The sequence below is a fragment of the Rhipicephalus sanguineus genome, chromosome 8 (genome assembly GCF_013339695.2).
Source record: "Rhipicephalus sanguineus isolate Rsan-2018 chromosome 8, BIME_Rsan_1.4, whole genome shotgun sequence".
Taxonomy (NCBI): domain Eukaryota; kingdom Metazoa; phylum Arthropoda; class Arachnida; order Ixodida; family Ixodidae; genus Rhipicephalus; species Rhipicephalus sanguineus.
This window is the reverse complement of record NC_051183.1, coordinates 76,360,392-76,378,457: the sequence shown is the minus strand read 5'-3', so window position 1 is coordinate 76,378,457 and position 18,066 is coordinate 76,360,392. Positions and strand designations below refer to the sequence as shown.

Sequence of the window (18,066 nt, the reverse complement as noted above, 5' to 3'; positions counted from 1 at the left end):
ATAAACGTTCAAATTATGATCTGTGTATAATCAGTAATAGTAACAACTCTATTAAAATACAGTTTGATGACATTTTTCCAAAAATGCAAAGCTAATGTCATACCGATTATTAACGATATATTAAGTGATTACCTGGAGCATATGCCAATTAAGACAGTGATAGCGACGGATGCTTCCCAAAATGAAGAAAAATGTGGAATTGGGATTTTCTCTCCTACTCTAGATTGGTCGTTTTCACTTCGCCTTCCAGATTTTGTGCCCATATTTGTAGCAGAATTTTTAGCCATCAGTCTAGCCTTACGTAAATTAGAAGCATCAATAAGCTCCGCAATAATTTTGACGGACTCACTATCAGTATGTTCCTCCCTCACTGCAAACGAGGACTCGTATGTTTTGGATGCGTTCAAATCATTAGTTCCACTGCACATAAAGTTCATCAAATTAGTGTGGGTTCCTGGGCATAAGGGCATATTTATGAATGAAATGGCAGACGCGCTAGCCAGGTCATCATTGAATGGCCCGGTAATTCAGGTATTGCCCGCATCCAAATTCATTACAGGTGCTAGATTTAGGAGGAAAATGATGTTAGAAGAATTTTCCGCACCGTCATTAACGACCAGATTAGAATTCCAGCATTTAAATCATCAGTGGAATAGTAAAGTATGTCAATCACGAGCAATAGAAGTCGCAATCACAAGACTACGTTGTCAAACTCCCTATCTAAATTTTTATCTACACAGAGCTGGTCTGGCAGCATCGCCTAATTGTCCTTTTTGCGGAATACATGAGACAACGAAGCACTTTCTCATTTCCTGCAAGAGGTACTCTACCTTGCGCAAAAATACCTTAGGTGTTGTTTTCCGTCTGCTTAGATTAGAATTAAATGAACAAAATGTACTGTCTTTCGGGGCTTTTTCTCTGGGCCACAGTGACGGGAAGATTGCTGATGCATTGCAGGAGTTTCTTAAAGGTTCAAAAAGATTTAGATTGTAAAATTTACTTTTCCAAAATATTATTTCTATTTTTCCCCAAAATTATCGGTTTTATTGATTCAATTCTATTCTATATTATTATTAGTAGTATAATTTTAACTCTAATTCATTTATACTTCTTTCGTATTAATTAAACAAAGTTTGAACTTCAATTTCAATTTTTCCTTTAAAAACTAACCGGTTCTTGGCCAATCCCCCAGTGTGGGTATGAGCCACAGCTTCCAGGCTCTACTCTACTCTACTCTACTCTACTATCTTGGCTACCAGTATCCCTAATGACCTGCTTTTAAATGTATTAGCAAATTTTTCTTTTACAACAAGACTGAAACTTAAACGCCTTTCATTTGTAAACGTAATGAAGTATTTCTCGTTTCCCCTGTTCACCTCCTAAACTTTCACTTGCCGTAAAAGACGAGCAGATGCATTTCAAGACCATGTGAGCGGACGCTAGCAATCTTCTCGTGGGGAGGTCCGCATTAAAATCTTTATTAGCAATGTGCCTTGCTTGCCTAGTTGTTACGTACTTTAAACACATATAGCAAATAGCACCAATTTTAACGGGTGCAAGGGAAGGCACATGGCTGGTGCTTTTGCTCTGTGTCCTGATTGCAACTCTACGGTAGTGCCTTTTATAGAGGTTATTATGTGCTATATGTCGATAGTTCTTTTGTGATTAGTTTACAACTCTCTGTTTTCTAAAAGCTTCAGTGCTATCAATTTCTCCGTGTATGCATAATCCACTGCGTGTACGTGAATATGTGAATTCATGAGTCGAATACCTCTTTTGGTACAAGGCAGAGGCGACAAGAACATACGTTTAGCTATCTCATCGATGAATGCACAGGACTGTGGATAATTGAAGGGAAGACACTATAACATTAAGGATGACAGCCCACGGAAGCCTCACATAAGAAGCTCCATAGGGTGTCAACCATTGTACTTGTTTACGTTTGAAAAGCGGGCGCCGTGGACGAATCAAGTAGGCCAGAAAGTGCCCCCGACGTTGCGACGGCGACTTCCGTTTTTTTTTTCCGGCATCCTATGCCAACGTCGCTTCCTTCTTTCTCGGCAAGGTGATGCCGAGTTTGATTTTAGCCTCATGCGCAACAGAAATAAACATAGCGCGAACGCGCCCGTAACTGTTCCTTCGGCAATGTAGAAAACTGTGTTGCGCGTCAAGGGACAGCAAAGAACAGCGGACACTTTCAAAGTTTAGATGCACACATCCCAATATACTTACGGTTTAGCCCGCTTCGATTAGCTGGCAACTAGGATGATAGGCGCAGAAATTGCGAATGACTTAGAAAGCAGAGGCGAACCTATCCGCACCCGCACCAGAAACTTGATAGATCTCAATCCACAGACCTATGACGCTTGCAAAGACACAATTTTCAGAATACTGTACACCTACGCAGGTTACACCCACCTTTACACCAGTTGCCGGCTTGTCCGCGGTGTGGATACACCCAGGTTGACATGGCCCACATTATAAATGGTTATACTCGTAATATACAGTTACACAAAGAGGATAGCATTAAACCAGATCTCTCTGAAGAACGCTGGCGAACTGACTTTATCACCGCGGAATCCACAGATCAACTCTGGCCTGTTCAGCGAGCCAGGGCTATAACCGAGAGGCTAGCCCCCTCGGCTGTCAACCCCTTTGTGGTTCAGCCCAGACCGACAACCTCGCTTAATCCGTGAATAAGTTTTACCATGCAATAAAACTCACTGCTGTGAGCGCTAATGGTGGACAACATTACCGTCAACTGTGTGTATGGTACTCAACGTACACATAATCATCGTTTGAATTGCTTGCGCACTATTTCGGACGCTGTCGAATTCCACCATATTGTCGAGTTCTATAAGGACGACATTTTAAGCTTATCAGAAAGGCCTTAGCAGCCCTCTGGGATTAACCAGAACTGATAAGATGGCGGAATCCGGAAGTGTCCATAATGGCAGCCATAAATGTTAGGTCGCTCCATGGAGCATTCAAGTGCGCTGGCATAGACGCATCGTACCAGCCGACGGGATGTAGGTGATGAGTACGTGTTTTCTGCTTACATGTCGAGGAGTTACGACATGCGAAAGGCGCCACTCGCACAAAATTAGCCATCGTCCTAGAGACGTGGACCACGCCTGAGATCATGTCGTAGTGGATTCTATACTCGTTTGGCACATCAGCCCCGAGCAGCGAGTTATGCGGCTTCACCCGTATTTCCAGTCGCCATGCGACTGCCACTTATGGCTTGCCATAGGATATGAGCTAAAGTAGCAATAGTAGGTTCCGAAATCAGCGACAAGTGCTCTAAAAGTAAGGATCTATTTATGTTCCAAGAGCAGAAATAATTTCATGCGGTGCCGAATGCATAAATAATTTAGTCCGTATGTTCTCTTGTTCATCGACTGGTTGCTGTCCCTGACAGCGTGACCAGCAAGATGTAGCCTAAAGTTCTCTCTTATGTACAATACGCGTTTTTCACGATGCCATGGCGCATGCGCCCTTCCCCTAGCGGAAAAGTTGGGAAACATATCTCGGAGTCTTTCGTTCTGGCAATACCGGTTGTCCCGGCCCCTACCAAAACCCTGCCAAAACGGTACAGGAAAATGTAAAAGGCGGATTCTATAGCGTGCGACATTGTTCCGAGTATAAGGCGTTGGCTCGACCGCCCTCTTATACTCATGTAGCCCGTTCGCTCCGCTTGGACCATGTTTTGGCTTGACCCCTGCGTTGCGTTGTTCGTGGGATACAATGAATTGACGAGTTCGGGGTAGATGAACCTTCAGTGCAGCATCGACTGGTTTGTGTTAATTCAATTCTTAGTTAGCGTGGTGGGTGATTGCGGAGTGTTGTAGCAGCCTCGTAATTACCTTGATCTTATGCTTTGTTGATACGTTCATATCTTAAAGAGAAAACAAGCTACACAATGTCGAGTGGAAGCAACGTGGGAAGCTAAGGCAGTTTAAATAAATCCGAATTTAACATAAGCTCACGGAACGTCAACGGATTGAGCGAAAACATGGTAACCGCCGTCTGTAGGAAGTTACTTAAGAGGAGGATAAAAAAAAGATACAACCTACAGGCGAATACATCAAACACACCACCTGCAGGTGTTATGGAATAACTCAATAAGCAGCTGCGTCCTACAGTTAAAGAAAAATGTGGCTCAGGTATATAAATGCAATGTTGCCTTTTTTGTATATCGAAGATAGGACGTCCCCTGTTTAACTGTAAAGGCGGGCATTCGTCGTTAAAGTAGTACTTGTAAATCAAACAATTATACCGGCTCATGGACTTGTATGGAACTGTGAACTCAGCAGCACAGTTGCTTCTATCTTGCTGGACCTGTCTTATGAGTCATTATACGTCAACCGCTGCATTAGTTGTGCCCGGTCCGCGTGACTCTTAACACCGCAGAGAATCGATAGACAAACAGCTGTGTCCTTTAGAAATATGAACTCCTTTATTGGGTGATTGGTCACGTGGTTCGTACAGACAAGGACAAGAACAAATATAACCAGTGAGACACAGCGCATGCTCAATTATTTTGTTGTTGCCGTCACTACATTCCACAAAAACAACGGAAAGGTCGTTACACTCCTTTTTGAGGGAGTGATTGCATAACACCTCGTTCAACTCCAATTAGGGGGAGTTTTCGCGACTATTGAATGGAGTACGCTTAATCCTTACTTGTTCCGAATGTGTACGAAAACTCCCGTTTAGAAGAGTTTCACGAGGCGCCAGTCAATCGGTCCGCCAAAAGGGAGTTACGAGCAATATTTTCTTCAGTGCACGACGTGGTGACACTAGTTTTGCAACGTCACTAATGTTAATTTCACAAGAATGGCCACCGCGGGGAGCATGGGGAGAAGGTCTGGTTGCTCTTGATTGCCCAGGTTTGGATTTCATTCCAGCTTGATGGCTCGACAGGCAGTTTACACGTGTTTTCATGCACGAGATTCAAAAAAGTCTCCGAGCGTAGAACGAACAAATATTTTACACTATTTATTGTACACAAGGTGTTATAATAACGCACAGTATCCTTGACACTTATGCGAAACATCTTGGAGCACTAACGACGTCGTCATAACGATAAAAACGATGACAGTTGACATTGGTTGCATTACGGCCGCATCCTCACTGCTGGTAATGACATCGGTATGATATGTTATGCTGGAATTTCATTGTGATATGGAACCTTTGAGATAACTGGGGTAAAAGGCAATACGCGGCTGAAATATGCCTTGAGTTCTCGTATAATATCTTTTTAATCTGGTCAACTTTCCGATAAAATCCTTTCTCACAGGGGCGGCGCCAGCATGTTATCCTGTTGTCCTGGGCGACATCCATAAGTGAGTTCCTTTGTAGGGGGGGGGGGGGTAGGGAGGGGGACGTGTGCATTGTGTTTTGACCATGTCTACTCTTGACGTGGTAATGAGGGCAGGTGGTATTTTTGGGGGAGTGGGGGGGGGGGGTCGGGGTAGGGGTAGGGGAAGGGCGGATGGCTCCCCATCCCTCCTCCTGGAGCCGCCCCTGCTTTCAGAAAGAAACTGATACGCTGAGAGAGGCAGTGAATTGTACCAAAACACCTTTGCATTACCTGGAGTAGCGAACAAAGGTCTATTACGCATATGTGTCTCATGTGTAGAACGTGTGTAACTCTGATGAAATATCCACTATTCATCGCACTTAATAACAAACATGAAGAGAAAAGCCTTTTTATGTTCGGTGAGCTGTACATGCTGTGCCGTCTACTTAGCACATCGGGTTCAAATAACAGGTGCCGGGTACATGCAGAAACACTCGGTGATACGCCAAGCAAGTTAGACATTGTAATATCAGTATAATATAGGCATGTATAGAGTACGCTATGTGTGTATGTATACATATATATATTTATATACCAACTTCGAAAGACTGATTTCAAGGCAGCGCGCTTTCGCTTCTAGAAAGGGCTCTAGCCAAAGCGCAAGACAGTTTTTTTTGCCGCTTTTTTCATATTTAGGCGGCGGTACACCAAAAACTCTTTACACATCCACGGCACGCACGTTGACTTTGAAAGACAAGAGGTTTGTTTAGTTTGAGTGTTTGTATGTGTGTTTTTCTTGGAGCGTTCCGCAGCTCGCGGACACGTGCTGCAACAGCCTCCGCCGCTTCTCTTCTGTCCTGAAAACCAACCTTCTTTGTTTAAGCTAGCGCCAGCAAGCCGCCTCAGGGCCAAGACGAGGCAAAAACATTTACCTATTGTCACTCAGAGCAGTAGGAAAATTTCGGCAGCAACAGAACTTCGCCACTGTGCCAAATATGCGAAAGATGTTCACATATTGGGATAATAGCCCGTCTCTTTCACTATTAGTTGGGCTGGGTTGTCATTTAGGATTAAACTTGACCTGTTTATTTATTATGAGTACGCTTTTACAAGTTGGTCGGAGTCAAATTTCTGTAAATTCCAGGAAACGCCGATATGTTCAATAGAAATGAAGGAGTCTTCGAAGAAATGGAACGTAAAACTTCCGCGGAATATAATAGAGCTTCCAAAATTTTCAATTTCCAGTGGGTGCCTTAAAGCGGAAAACCATAGTGTCTCCTTTGGGGCTTCTGCACTAGGGAAAATTTGTTGTCTTGTGTACCACGCGCTTAGCTTCGCATTGTGTCGATCACGCAAACAGTTCACCAGCTGTTTTGGGATAACTAAACGCACACAGAGAAAAACACGGCATTATAACAGAACTTATTCGTTACACCTTACGTTCCGTCTATCACTCTAACCCTTAGTGTCACGAGAAAGCCGGGATATACAGGCTGCCACCATGGTCCCAAGAATCAAGAAGGACGCAATACTACATGATACAGTCCACGTGACGACGTAGCAAGTGCAGAGTTCATCTTGAGACTGCATCGTCTGAAAGTGCCCAGAGGAATGATGAAATTCACTTCGTCAGACGCTAAAGTCAGTTCTCTCCAACAGCAAGAAGCCCCTTAAATAGGCCATAGTGTCCACGCGACTTATTGTCTAAGACTCTACGTGGTGATTGCACTACGAAACAGTTGCGGCATTCTTACAAAATTTCGATATTCTAGCTGTAGAATACACTGTAAATGACTGTCCTTGTTTCTGACTTTGTCCTTAAGGTTATAGTGGAATACACAATACTAATGTCCAATGTCCAATGACAGGGCAGGTACGCCGGCAGAGCTTGCTGCAAAGCACTGGCGGAAACGATTCATTCAGTCATTGCCTGACACCGGAACTGCTGACACGTTGTCACCGTCTTTTCCTCCTCTTTCCACCGTTCAATCGGGAGACAGACGTTGTTCCTCACTATGCAGTTTGCTTGGCCCTGGGGCGAAGCCCGGCTTATGCGCAGAAGGTTGTATTCCAGGACGCACCAGCGATGCTACGCGAGCAGTCAAAGCTCAAGGCCTTGGATTCAAGTGAGGAACGTCTAATACACTACATCTATTCTACACACTTACCAAAGACAAAAACGAAGAAGAGAATCTGTATACTGCTGGCTGTATAATAATACAGTACCTCAAGTGTACAACCACCTGATTCTCCTTGCTTCTAGCGCTGCGATATGTCAACAACGACGGATGGAATCTCGAGGTGTGTTTGTTGGTCATTCTGGGCTTTTCAGAGAAACCCGCCAGGAATACGCGTTACAGTACGCGTTCTTAAAACGGCACGGTCGCGTCGAAATACGTGCAGGTGTGTTTTGACGGGAACTGGCTACTTCCCGATGCTACGGTTCACCGTCTACTGTGGTTCTATTGACAAACTAGCCCACAGCTCTCGTCGATGATCAAATAATTAAAAAAACATCAATGAGCACTTCGACTCCTTCAAGTGCCCATCCTCTCCTCCTAATCAGAAACCATTTGTTAAGTAGAATCCTAGAATGGGCTGCAGACGGAGAACGCCAATGACGCCACAGGAAATCAGCACAGCGAGATGAAATTAACGTTATTCTTTTATGAACTGACTATTTCTTCTCACCTTGGCTGATAACTGCCGAAAATGTGCCGGAATATACACAAGCGAAGGTTTCGTGCAGGCAAGCAGTGTTTACTACGTTCTAAACAAGTCTTTAGAGATTTTTATCAAGGTGGTCTGGTTCATTTGCAGGTCATCATAAGAGGAGCAAAACCACGCCGATTCAAGGTTCTCTACATTAGAGCTGCTGTAAAGTTATTTTAATTGATCCATGTCGTGAAACATGGATGCTACAAATTTCGGTGTACATTGCCGTGTACTTGTGAACAGAAGCGATGTCCACTAGGAAGGAAACTAAAAGAAACAGAAGGAACAAAACAAACAGCATTTTATTGTTTAATTCAATGAATGGTTTTAATTTTTCCGTTGTGTACAGAATCATGTTGCTAAAACTATGCCACGAAATAAGCACAAAAGAACACAAGAAAACCGAAGGGGATGATTCTCTGCGATAAAACGCGGTACTTTGATAACCACACATTTAAGGCAGTTGTCGAGACAGAAAAAAAAAAGATCGTTCATGTCCTGCAAGAGAGCAGTTGTTGATAATTACCTATGGATAACGTTAAGTGACATGTTAAAATGTAAAAACGAATTATAAAACTTTTGTAAATTCTGTGAAAATAGTTTTTATTTTTGTGTGAACCTGAGGGTTCATGCGTCACCTGTAGCTTTGTCTAGTGTTCCTCGCGAACTATAGTACAAAGTAGAAATATGCTGAGATAAAATTAAGCCACACCGTAAAGATGGCAGAAATATTATGACATATTTGTGTACATGCGGGTAACACTAACTAGATGACGCGGTGGTGTGGCGTATAATGTTTTCTACAAGTAATGATCATTAACGGCAGCTTGCTAACGCGTTTCATTCATTAGATATTTCTGTGTTAGTGTTCATTAGAAAAGGTTGTGGAGCTCAATATCTTTCAATATCAATGTCTTTCTATTCTCCGGAAAATATGTTATGCAAAAGATCGCATTGATCTTGAAGTGTAAGCTGTTCGAATTACCATGCCATTGACCGCACAAAAAAAAAGGAAGTGTCAATGTCATAGACTCTAATAAAATTTCTTACTCGTTAAATTGCATTAGTACACGCGAAGTCTACAGCACTTATAAAACGCAATTTTACACTACAGAACATGCAGTGGTTCGAAGCAATAAAACATGACTGCTAACACACTGACGAGAGCACCTCATCCATACAAGCATTCAAGTACAATCTTGTAAGACGCACCGGTTACGGAAACACCGCCATGTGCATCGACTGCACACTGGTATTGAAAAGAAAAACATGGGTCGAAGGGAATTAATACATGGGGCTAAAGGCAGCACATCCAATGAGTGATGATGAGTTTATACTATGTGATGATGGAGTCATGAATTTCATGTCGAAGCAAGACTACAACTTTGAAGCGATAACAGATTGGCGTAAAGGGTCGTCTGAGTGGAGGATCATAACCACCAAACACTCTCGTGACAGCGGACGTTTTTTTTTTTCTGAAATAGCTTTTTTGTTAAAAAAATGAGCAAAGCAAAAGACTCACTGAAGTTGCGCAATTACCCTTGCAGCTAGAACTTCGGGTGAACTACGCGAGGACTGGACAAGAATGGTGACCAACGCGAGTGAAAATTATCAGGTATTTGCTACCTCCTTTTTTCCCGTCCAAGTGTAGTTAACCCTAAGTTCAAATGTGTCAACGATCCCAGCTGAACCCCCTTCTTTCCGTAAAAGTTCTCTTCGCGGCACGAAGTTCGCCCCTTTTTTTCTATAGTTTAATTAAAGTGGTTCGCAAAGATCACCTAGCAGCGTACTCAAAGAAAGGGGATATTTCACGTCCATCCTGCTGGCAGTAACGAATGAACGAAGAGGGCATGTAATAACGGATACCTAACAATGTAACACAAAAAGTCCAGAGAAATTCCCGAAGCTATTGCACGAGGGACAAAAAAAAACACAAAAAAACAAGCAGCAATGATAGAGCCACGTCAGAGGGTGCAAGATTACAGGTTTTGCAGCTCTTGATGTGCCTCCTGAAAAGTTGCGTCATCAGTTGTTGCTTGCACTAGACACGCATGAAGGAAAATGTCTAGGGTTCCGTGTAGAAATGAGCAAACACTGATTCTTGTCAGTGCACTAAAACGAAGTTTTTTCGAAGGGCCACGCAGTGACCTTACCTGACAGTTGGAGCACATTGGCTAAACTGTGGAACTACAGTCAAATTCCTGAAGCGCCCATGGCTTAACATGCGTTCATCTTCTCCAACCTATGCCGGTCTGAATTCTGATGCGAGAGCTTGAGACATCTTTTGTTAAGAAGCGTAGAGAAATGAGAAAACAGCAAAAGGTAATCACAGTGATTTCCGACAAGTCGCATTGTTCTTCAAGAAGCCTCTAGAAGATTTTGTAGTGATCCTTAATGACGAGTGCTTGCTTCGGCATGTGACCGCAATTGCCATGCGCGCCCTTTAGTGTCATTCAGAAAGGATAGCATTGAAACGCACAAGTTTGGTATTTAAAGGTCCACAATCACTGCCAAGCAGAATAGTTACTTAGATGTAGTTTGACGGGTGATTTATGGTATGACGCATGCGTGCCTATTACTCAAAACTCGGAACGCTAGTACCCTACGTAACCACACCGATATCTTCTAGAGGGTGTCACGTAAGTCGGCCTTGAAAAACGAAACGAAAGGGAATGGAATATAGAGGTAATCACATAACATATAACAGAACTTCGAGATATGACCTTGTACGCCACGGCTCGTTCAAGCTGAAAATGTTGTTTTGAAGGTTATCTGATGAAAACAAACTCGTCCGTACGTGAAGGACGAGCCGCCGTATCTTGTGTTTGGAAGTTGGCCAGGAAGTTACTAGGCGGGGTCGCTCGGTCGCTGAGCTCGCCACAGCCTTCTCCACGTTACTTGAGTGAGCTACGACAGAAAAGTACCGGATGTAAAGAACAAAGGGGCGGAAGGTGCATCATTTGCGACCTCGCAAGCCGTTAGCTTCCGGTACGCCGGGTAGGACCTCAGGGCTGCAGTAGTTCTCGAATACTTGAGGAATGTATTTGCACTTAAGTCGTATGCCCTACTTTTGTGCTTACAAGAGAACGGCTCTGTGGAATACGAACAGGCAACTTCTCATGAGACGTGGCCTTAGTTCAAGCGAAATAATTTTGTCTTATGCATTAAACTTCAGCAGCCAGGTGCCCGGCAAGTCATTTAACTACTGGTGCAATACCACTCAGTTATGAAAGCGAATTTCGCTTGTGTGACAATGCAGCCTAGATGATATCGCAGATGTTATCAGTGAAAAATAACTGTGGGCATCGAAGCATGCTTGCCTCTTTTTTTTGTCACTTCTAAGCTCCGCCGAGAATGACGTAGCGTAAATAATCTCACTAGCAGCACACGGCCCTGGAACCAAAGCCCGGGTACCTTAGAGAGAAAAATATCACGAGGATAAAAATTTACCATGGGCATCTTAGAATAGCTCTCCAATCTAGTTTTCATGTTGCATTGCACAAGAAACGATTAACGGCCAATGACAGAGAGAACGTAGAGATGGTTTGCGCAAATCTACAATCAGGCTTAGTGCGTTTGTGGAAACGCTCAAACTGCGGCCATCACGCCTCTCTATCGCTGCCGGCGATTGGATTCGCGGCTGCGACCTCGCGACTCCCCAACTCCGCACCCCAAGGTGTTCTATAAGTAGCGCTGCGATCTCGATTTGTCAAGTGCGGCCGTTTCTAGCCCACAGACGGTTCGTGCTTCCTCGGGGTACGGCCCTGGTTCGCCTGCTACCGCTTGGGACGCTCGGATTCTCCGGGATCTTCTTTATTTTGAGGAACTCCGAAAGGAGGAGGCCCTAGGCTAGCACACCGGGTTTCAAGCTATGGGAGAAAACGAAATATATACAACGCACGTCCACGCACCGTTTCGCCGGGCTTGCAAGGTCTCGCGTGGACGTGCGCTTTCTTGAACTCAAGACGTGTACATCTGATCGCGCGAACGCTCTAAAAAGGACCCGTACAGCGATTAGCTGTACAGCACCTAACGTGCGCCTTCCAAATGGTGTTTTCCATGCTGCGAGCATGGTACATCATTGCAAAGCGTCCTATGCTTGATCTCTGCTAATCGCGTTTGGTGTGGAACATTGATGCGGTGGCGTCATTCCATAAAGCTCGCTTGACACGCTACTCTCAAGAATGATGTAGCGGCTGGGTGGTTCAGTCAAAGCTCGTATGCGTATGGGACTGAAAACTGTTGACGTATGGGACGAGGCATGCAATGTGAGTACGAAGTTAGGTTTAACATGCTCCTCCGATTGAGATGGCGATTAGATGGACACGACATGTTCATATCGACAGCAGTGTGTGCTGAAGCTGAAGCGCTGGTCAAAAGGATGGAGATAGTTCTTAACGAAATGATGGTGGAAGCTTGATGAAAAAACCGCCGACAAGTGCCGATACAAGTCGAATACAGTGACATCTATCTTCTGATGGTGGCGTTAACTGCTCAAGAGCCGCTGCTGTGATGGGCAGCGGCTGTCATGCAGCAGCCGTAGACGGTAGGAAAATGTCCGTCGGAGGAAAGGCCTTGATAAGGTAAGCTGCTTGGTTCGGTTCTAGCGATGAAATCCATGATGATACGCTTACGATGAAGCTTAACGGCTTCCAACATATATGCGATAGAATCTTGGCGAATGGTACAGCACGAGATGTTTGTCGGATCGGTAAGTGCGGAACGAATACGTACGTACAAAAGAAGGGGAAGGAAAAAGGGTGACACGAAGAGAGACAGCAATAATGAAAGGGCTGACGTCACGATGACGCATTGTCAGCGCAGATCTGCTCGCGTGCTCTCCGTAGAAGATGAAGCCCGAAGTGACAAGAGACTTGTTACAGCTAGGCGTTCAGTGTTGAACCTTCTCGCATGCCGACTTTTTTTGTGAACTAGAAAACAAACTCAGAGAGTTTCTTGCTTACATCAATGCGCAACTTCACTTGTGACTGCCTAAAGCCACTTATATGGTGACTTTCACATCGTTTTGAAGCTGAAGAAAGATATGTCACCATCTCATGTGTTCACTTTCTCCTGGGGCTTAGTGGATGACACGAGTACCTTGTATTGAAGCCTCCACGCGACCACTGAATTCAGCTCTTGCTCCAGCAGTCATAACATCTCAACCGACACCCGACTGTGTATACAATGAACATAGTAAATGGCTACCGTCTAGCTCGCAATTTCCTACATTCCAAAGCCCAGCGTAGTAAAAAAAAAGAAAACTGAAACGACGTTGACCAAGAATCGATAAAATGTCTTAGAATGTATAAATGAAAATTTCGCAGCATCATCGTGCTTTAGTTTTAGTCTCAACACACGATTTGCCATGAGGTGAGCAACACGCCTTTAACCACTACTTTTCCTGTCTTCAATTGAGTGTTACGGGTGAGGCTCTATTTGTTGTAAATTTTTCCAACACCTCCAAAACTTCTGCCAGTCACTTCGGGCTCCGTTCGACGGAGAATCACAACGAGTGGCGATCTTCATATTGTCCACGGGCTTTCACCTCAACGGCGCATGCTCAACACTCGAAGAAGGCCGTGTGCAGCAAGAACTCAAGTTCTCAGAGCGCTTCTGCACGTCAGGCAGACCTCCGACCAAGACTGCGTAAAGCACTCCCGAAAGTTGCACCCTCATAGAGGCGAGCTTTCTTTGCACAGCTTAGTCATAATTAACGTGCATGAGCTCAACCCTGTGTATGGATCTGCGTGAATCCCTTTTGACGGCCGCTAGCGCTTACACGCGGGCGCATTTATCTACAAGAAAGCGACGTTCGCTTGCACAGGGTCTTGACGGGGAGCACGTGCAGAAATGAGGCTATTTCAGCGTAGCGTTACCGTTTCATTGTCACCGATACCGCCTGCTGCCGTTTCCGCGTGAGCAGTGTGGTTCCGGTAAGTATTGGAACGGTAGCGCTGCGGCAAAATACTCCATTACGACGATTAGTGTTGCGGAAAGAAAGCTCGCGTGTAGAGGAGGCAGACATTTTTCTCAAAGCTGTAAGTTGCCACCATGCGCACTCCTCGGGTGACGTCACGGCGGCTTCTATCGGGGCGCCCAGGAGGGAACAGGAAGGCGTGTAAGTTGGCCTGAACTCGAACATGGCCCGTTCCGCCATTTTCGCGGCCGCAGCCTCTTCTAGGCCGCTTCTTAGATCTGCGTTTCGCTGTTTCCTTCGCCGCTGACGAAGTTCTGTCCTCCGGGATTCGCCCCGTAGTCCGGCGGCGCCGAGGATCCCGGAGCCGCGATGCCGCTGGGTCGCCGCATGTAGGAGCCCTTGCGGCCGGCCTCGCCCATCTCGAGCTCGAGCCGGGCGTGTTCGGCGTCTATCTTGTCCAGCTCCCCCTTGGACAGGTGATACACGATCCCCGCGCCAAAGGCGTCGCCGAGGACATTGATGGACGTGCGAATACGGTCCCTGCGAGCGAGAAAACAAAGAGTGTGAGGTGGTGAGCATGCTCTGCGTATGCATTTGTGCACGTAAGCATTTGGAATCCATGTCAGCATATTTCTTTCTTTGATTTAATAGCAACATTCGCACGAGTTTGAACACGTCTATCAATCTGCCACATATGCAATTCCTGTAATTGAATCTTAATGAATAAAGCGTTCACACACGATTCATTCGATAGGATTGATGAAGAACTTTAGTGTGGTCCTTTGGCAGCGGAGAATTTCGTGGGGACCAAGGGATGTTTCGTCGGCACTGAGGGATATGCCCATTTGTGAAATCTGCATAATGGGTATACTGATCATGAAGCTTAGAAGGAAATTTGCACTAGCTGGCTGAACTGGCTCGTCATGAAGCAACGTAAGGGACGCCGACATGGCGTTTACTTTTTCCGATTCTCGCCTCTGACATATGCACCATCATCATCAATCTATTTAATATCAACTGCGGGACAAATTGCCCTCCTTGCCCTCCCAGTGTTTGCACGCGCTACCTCCAGAACATCATCATCAGCCTATCTGATATCTACTACCGGACAAACTGCGCTCCCAGTGCTTGCACGCTCTGCATCTTGACCATCATCTTCGGCCTATCTGACATCCACTGCAAGAGAAATTGCCCTCCCGGTGTTTGCACGCTGCACCTCTTGTACTTAGACATGAACCGACTAGCCCAGCAACATGTACTTCTAGACTACACCTCTTGTACATCATCAATACAACCATCGACTGCGCTTCTGCCTCTTGGCAATAAAACAGACCACAGGTTCGGCTGGAGCGCATAGAACACCAAATGTACTGATGCCATCTAAATCAGGTCCTCAATCGGGTGAATAGGCAGGCCTCGGTGAAACAACTTACGAAGAGAACGAGACTGCTGATTGAATCACCTGGACGCCTTCTCCGAAAAGCAACTGGCCGAGTAGTCAATTGATGTTCTTCACGTTACGCGGGCCTCCTTTTACGCGCGAAAAAAGTACGAAGTTGAATAGTATTGTTCTGCAAGCATCCAATTTCCGCGCATCTTGTATCCTCTCCGACCACTCATTTGACTCCTCGTGTTTCGGAACAGTAATGCGCAAGTTACACGCTTCACTTAAATTAAAAAAAGAACGCGAAATGACATAAAGGAAGGATTACTGTCGCTTGCTCAAATGAAGTACGAGCAGTATGTACTCCGTTGTGTTCAGTTTAATTGGCCAGGATTTTTCCAAGATCTTGGTGCACGAAAGTTGGGAAACCTGTCTAGCTTGTTTGTTTATTTGCTCACACCTCTCGCCCTCCACGACGGCCTTTTAGAGTTCGGCGATGGACGACAGTAATGAAGAGTGTATCGTGTAATGAATAATTATAATGAGCAACGTACTAACAAAATGACCCACCGGAAGGCAAGAAACACACTGACCGACATAGCAATATCTGAGTAAAGTGATAAAGCTATGAATCTCGGGCTTAATGCACGACACCAAGCTTTTGCTTTCTGAATACTCTTGGCTATCAGTCAGTCGCCTTCGCAAGTGGTGTAGCGTCACCACGTGTTGGAAGGGCGAGTTCTATTGTGCAAGATATATTTTTGTGGATGCGGACTCGGGTTTCTGCACAAGCACAGCGAGCATCTTTGTTTATAAGAATGAAAAAGAAAAGAAACAAGGAAGCGCGTGTAATAATGCGAGTGGAGTTTGCGAAACACGGGGCTCGAGTTCTCCAGCTGCTTCCGCGAATCAGTGATTGCCAGACACCGTCTACACAACGGCGACACTCTGGGCTTCCAGGAGCAGTGAAGGGGGGGAGGGGTAGTTGAGGCCTACACGCGCCAAAAGAGTTATCCGCGCAAACCCCCGGGGAAGAAAACTCTGCGAGAACCGGGCGTATTTCTAAAAACAAACTTTGGAACGCGACCAGGCCTCCCTTGTTCTCCTCGTGTCACCGCTCACGAGTGCCTCCAGACGCTCCCGGCGGTACAGCCACACCGGCGAGGAAAAACCGCGATGGCGAAAGGAAGGCTGCAAAGAGCCAACACAAGCAAAGAAAAGGGAGACAGATCACTCGGAGACAAAAGAACGCTCCCGATAGTGCTGAAGGCGCTTAGGAGACGACGCGTAAGGACCTTACGTACGAGGCCTGGCGCCTGACCCTGAGAAGCGACAGCGTAGGTACGCAATGTAAGCGGGTGACTGTTTCTGTAATCCAAGCTCCTTCCGCGGTTTCGCTAATCCGGCTATTTGGGCGGCGTTCTTTTAGTAGCGGAAGCCTCCCTGAAAAACAGTAGTGGACCAAAAATAAAAGGCGGGCGCGGATCTCCCTTGCTTCGAAACACCGTCCCTGGCTTCGTCAAGTTGCTTGACGTAGCCTTCCACGTCATCCTGGGGAAGTGTGTCGCTACGGTAAGTAAGGGTCGCGCTGCGCTGTGGGCGGCGCCGCTGTAAGTGAGCCGTGTGTGGTCGCGAAACGCTGAACGTTGCGCATCCCGTTCTGCTAACAAAGCGCGCTACTCGCGGCTTTGGCCTTCAAGCGTCCAAGGGCGTGATGGATTGGAGAGGCCGCGTAACAGTCTGGTTCAGTGCAAGTACGGAGGACACCCAAGGGAGAACCTGGACCAGAGGCTCGTAGTTTCGAGGCTAGGGTTGAAAGCAGATGAGCGGAAAGAAAAAGAGCTTTTCGTAACACTCCAGGTTTTGTAGGATTTACCCGCTTTGGTCGACACCCTACATGTACACCCTGTCACCGTGATAAACAGCTCGCGAATCACCGCCTTCACTGTACTGTTGATTAGCATGGTAGAATGGCACAATAACATGCTTAACTGAGTATCTTTACCGTTACTTCTTTTTTCTACAAGCTGAAAACAGTTACGCAAAACTAGCCTTGCTGCCGAAATATCTTGACATCTAAAGTGTGGTGTTGCTAAACTCGAGGACGTGGGTTCAATTCTACAGCGGTGGCCCCATATCACTGGGGGCCAAGTGCAAGTGCACCCGTGTTACTTTGGTGCAGGACCACATTAAAGAACTCCACCTTATCAAGATTATTCCGCAGCCGCCTCTACGGCGTGCGTCGTAAGCGTATCGTGGTTGTGGTTCCTAATCAGAGCGCATGCGCGATGCGAACAGCGGTACACAGTGTAGGGCTTACGAAAGCACCAGCGATTACGTGAAACATACCATGAGTTATGTGCGACCAGCCGATGGTTTTGAGCCGTGCATTAAATACCGATGGCCGAAAGCTGCACTCGTCGCCCTCTTTGCATGGCGGCGTGTTGTTTGCTCTGCCGAGTACAAGCGCACAACTAGAAAGTTTGCCTATTAAGTCACGCATTATGTATAGACTTCTGCTCTTTTTCAGTGCCACGACAACGTGATAGCCGGTGGAGGTGCCAGTACTCTACCATGGTGTAGGAAGTAGGAATATTGGATGTCATTGTGTCCACACCAGAGCTGTCAGGAACTGACATGGCGCTAACAAGATGTATTACATCACGCTGGAAGCCTGGCGTCAAACTTATTCATAGGCCAGAGGTGCTGAATGCCAATGGAGACAGTGCCAGCACAGCAGAC

At 45.9% G+C, this 18,066-nt stretch overlaps 1 protein-coding gene across 3 annotated transcripts in view; it reads right to left on the bottom strand.

The window, feature by feature from the left end:
• LOC119402112 (excitatory amino acid transporter) overlaps positions 1-18,066 on the bottom strand; it is a 158,874-nt gene that overhangs the window by 7,649 nt on the left and 133,159 nt on the right. For all 3 annotated transcript variants that reach the window (XM_049418501.1, XM_049418500.1, XM_049418499.1), the window contains exon 10: positions 13,654-14,480. In XM_049418501.1, coding sequence (XP_049274458.1) covers positions 14,213-14,480 — 268 coding nt within the window. In that variant the 3' untranslated portion in view covers positions 13,654-14,212. The remainder of the gene's footprint in view (positions 1-13,653; positions 14,481-18,066) is intronic.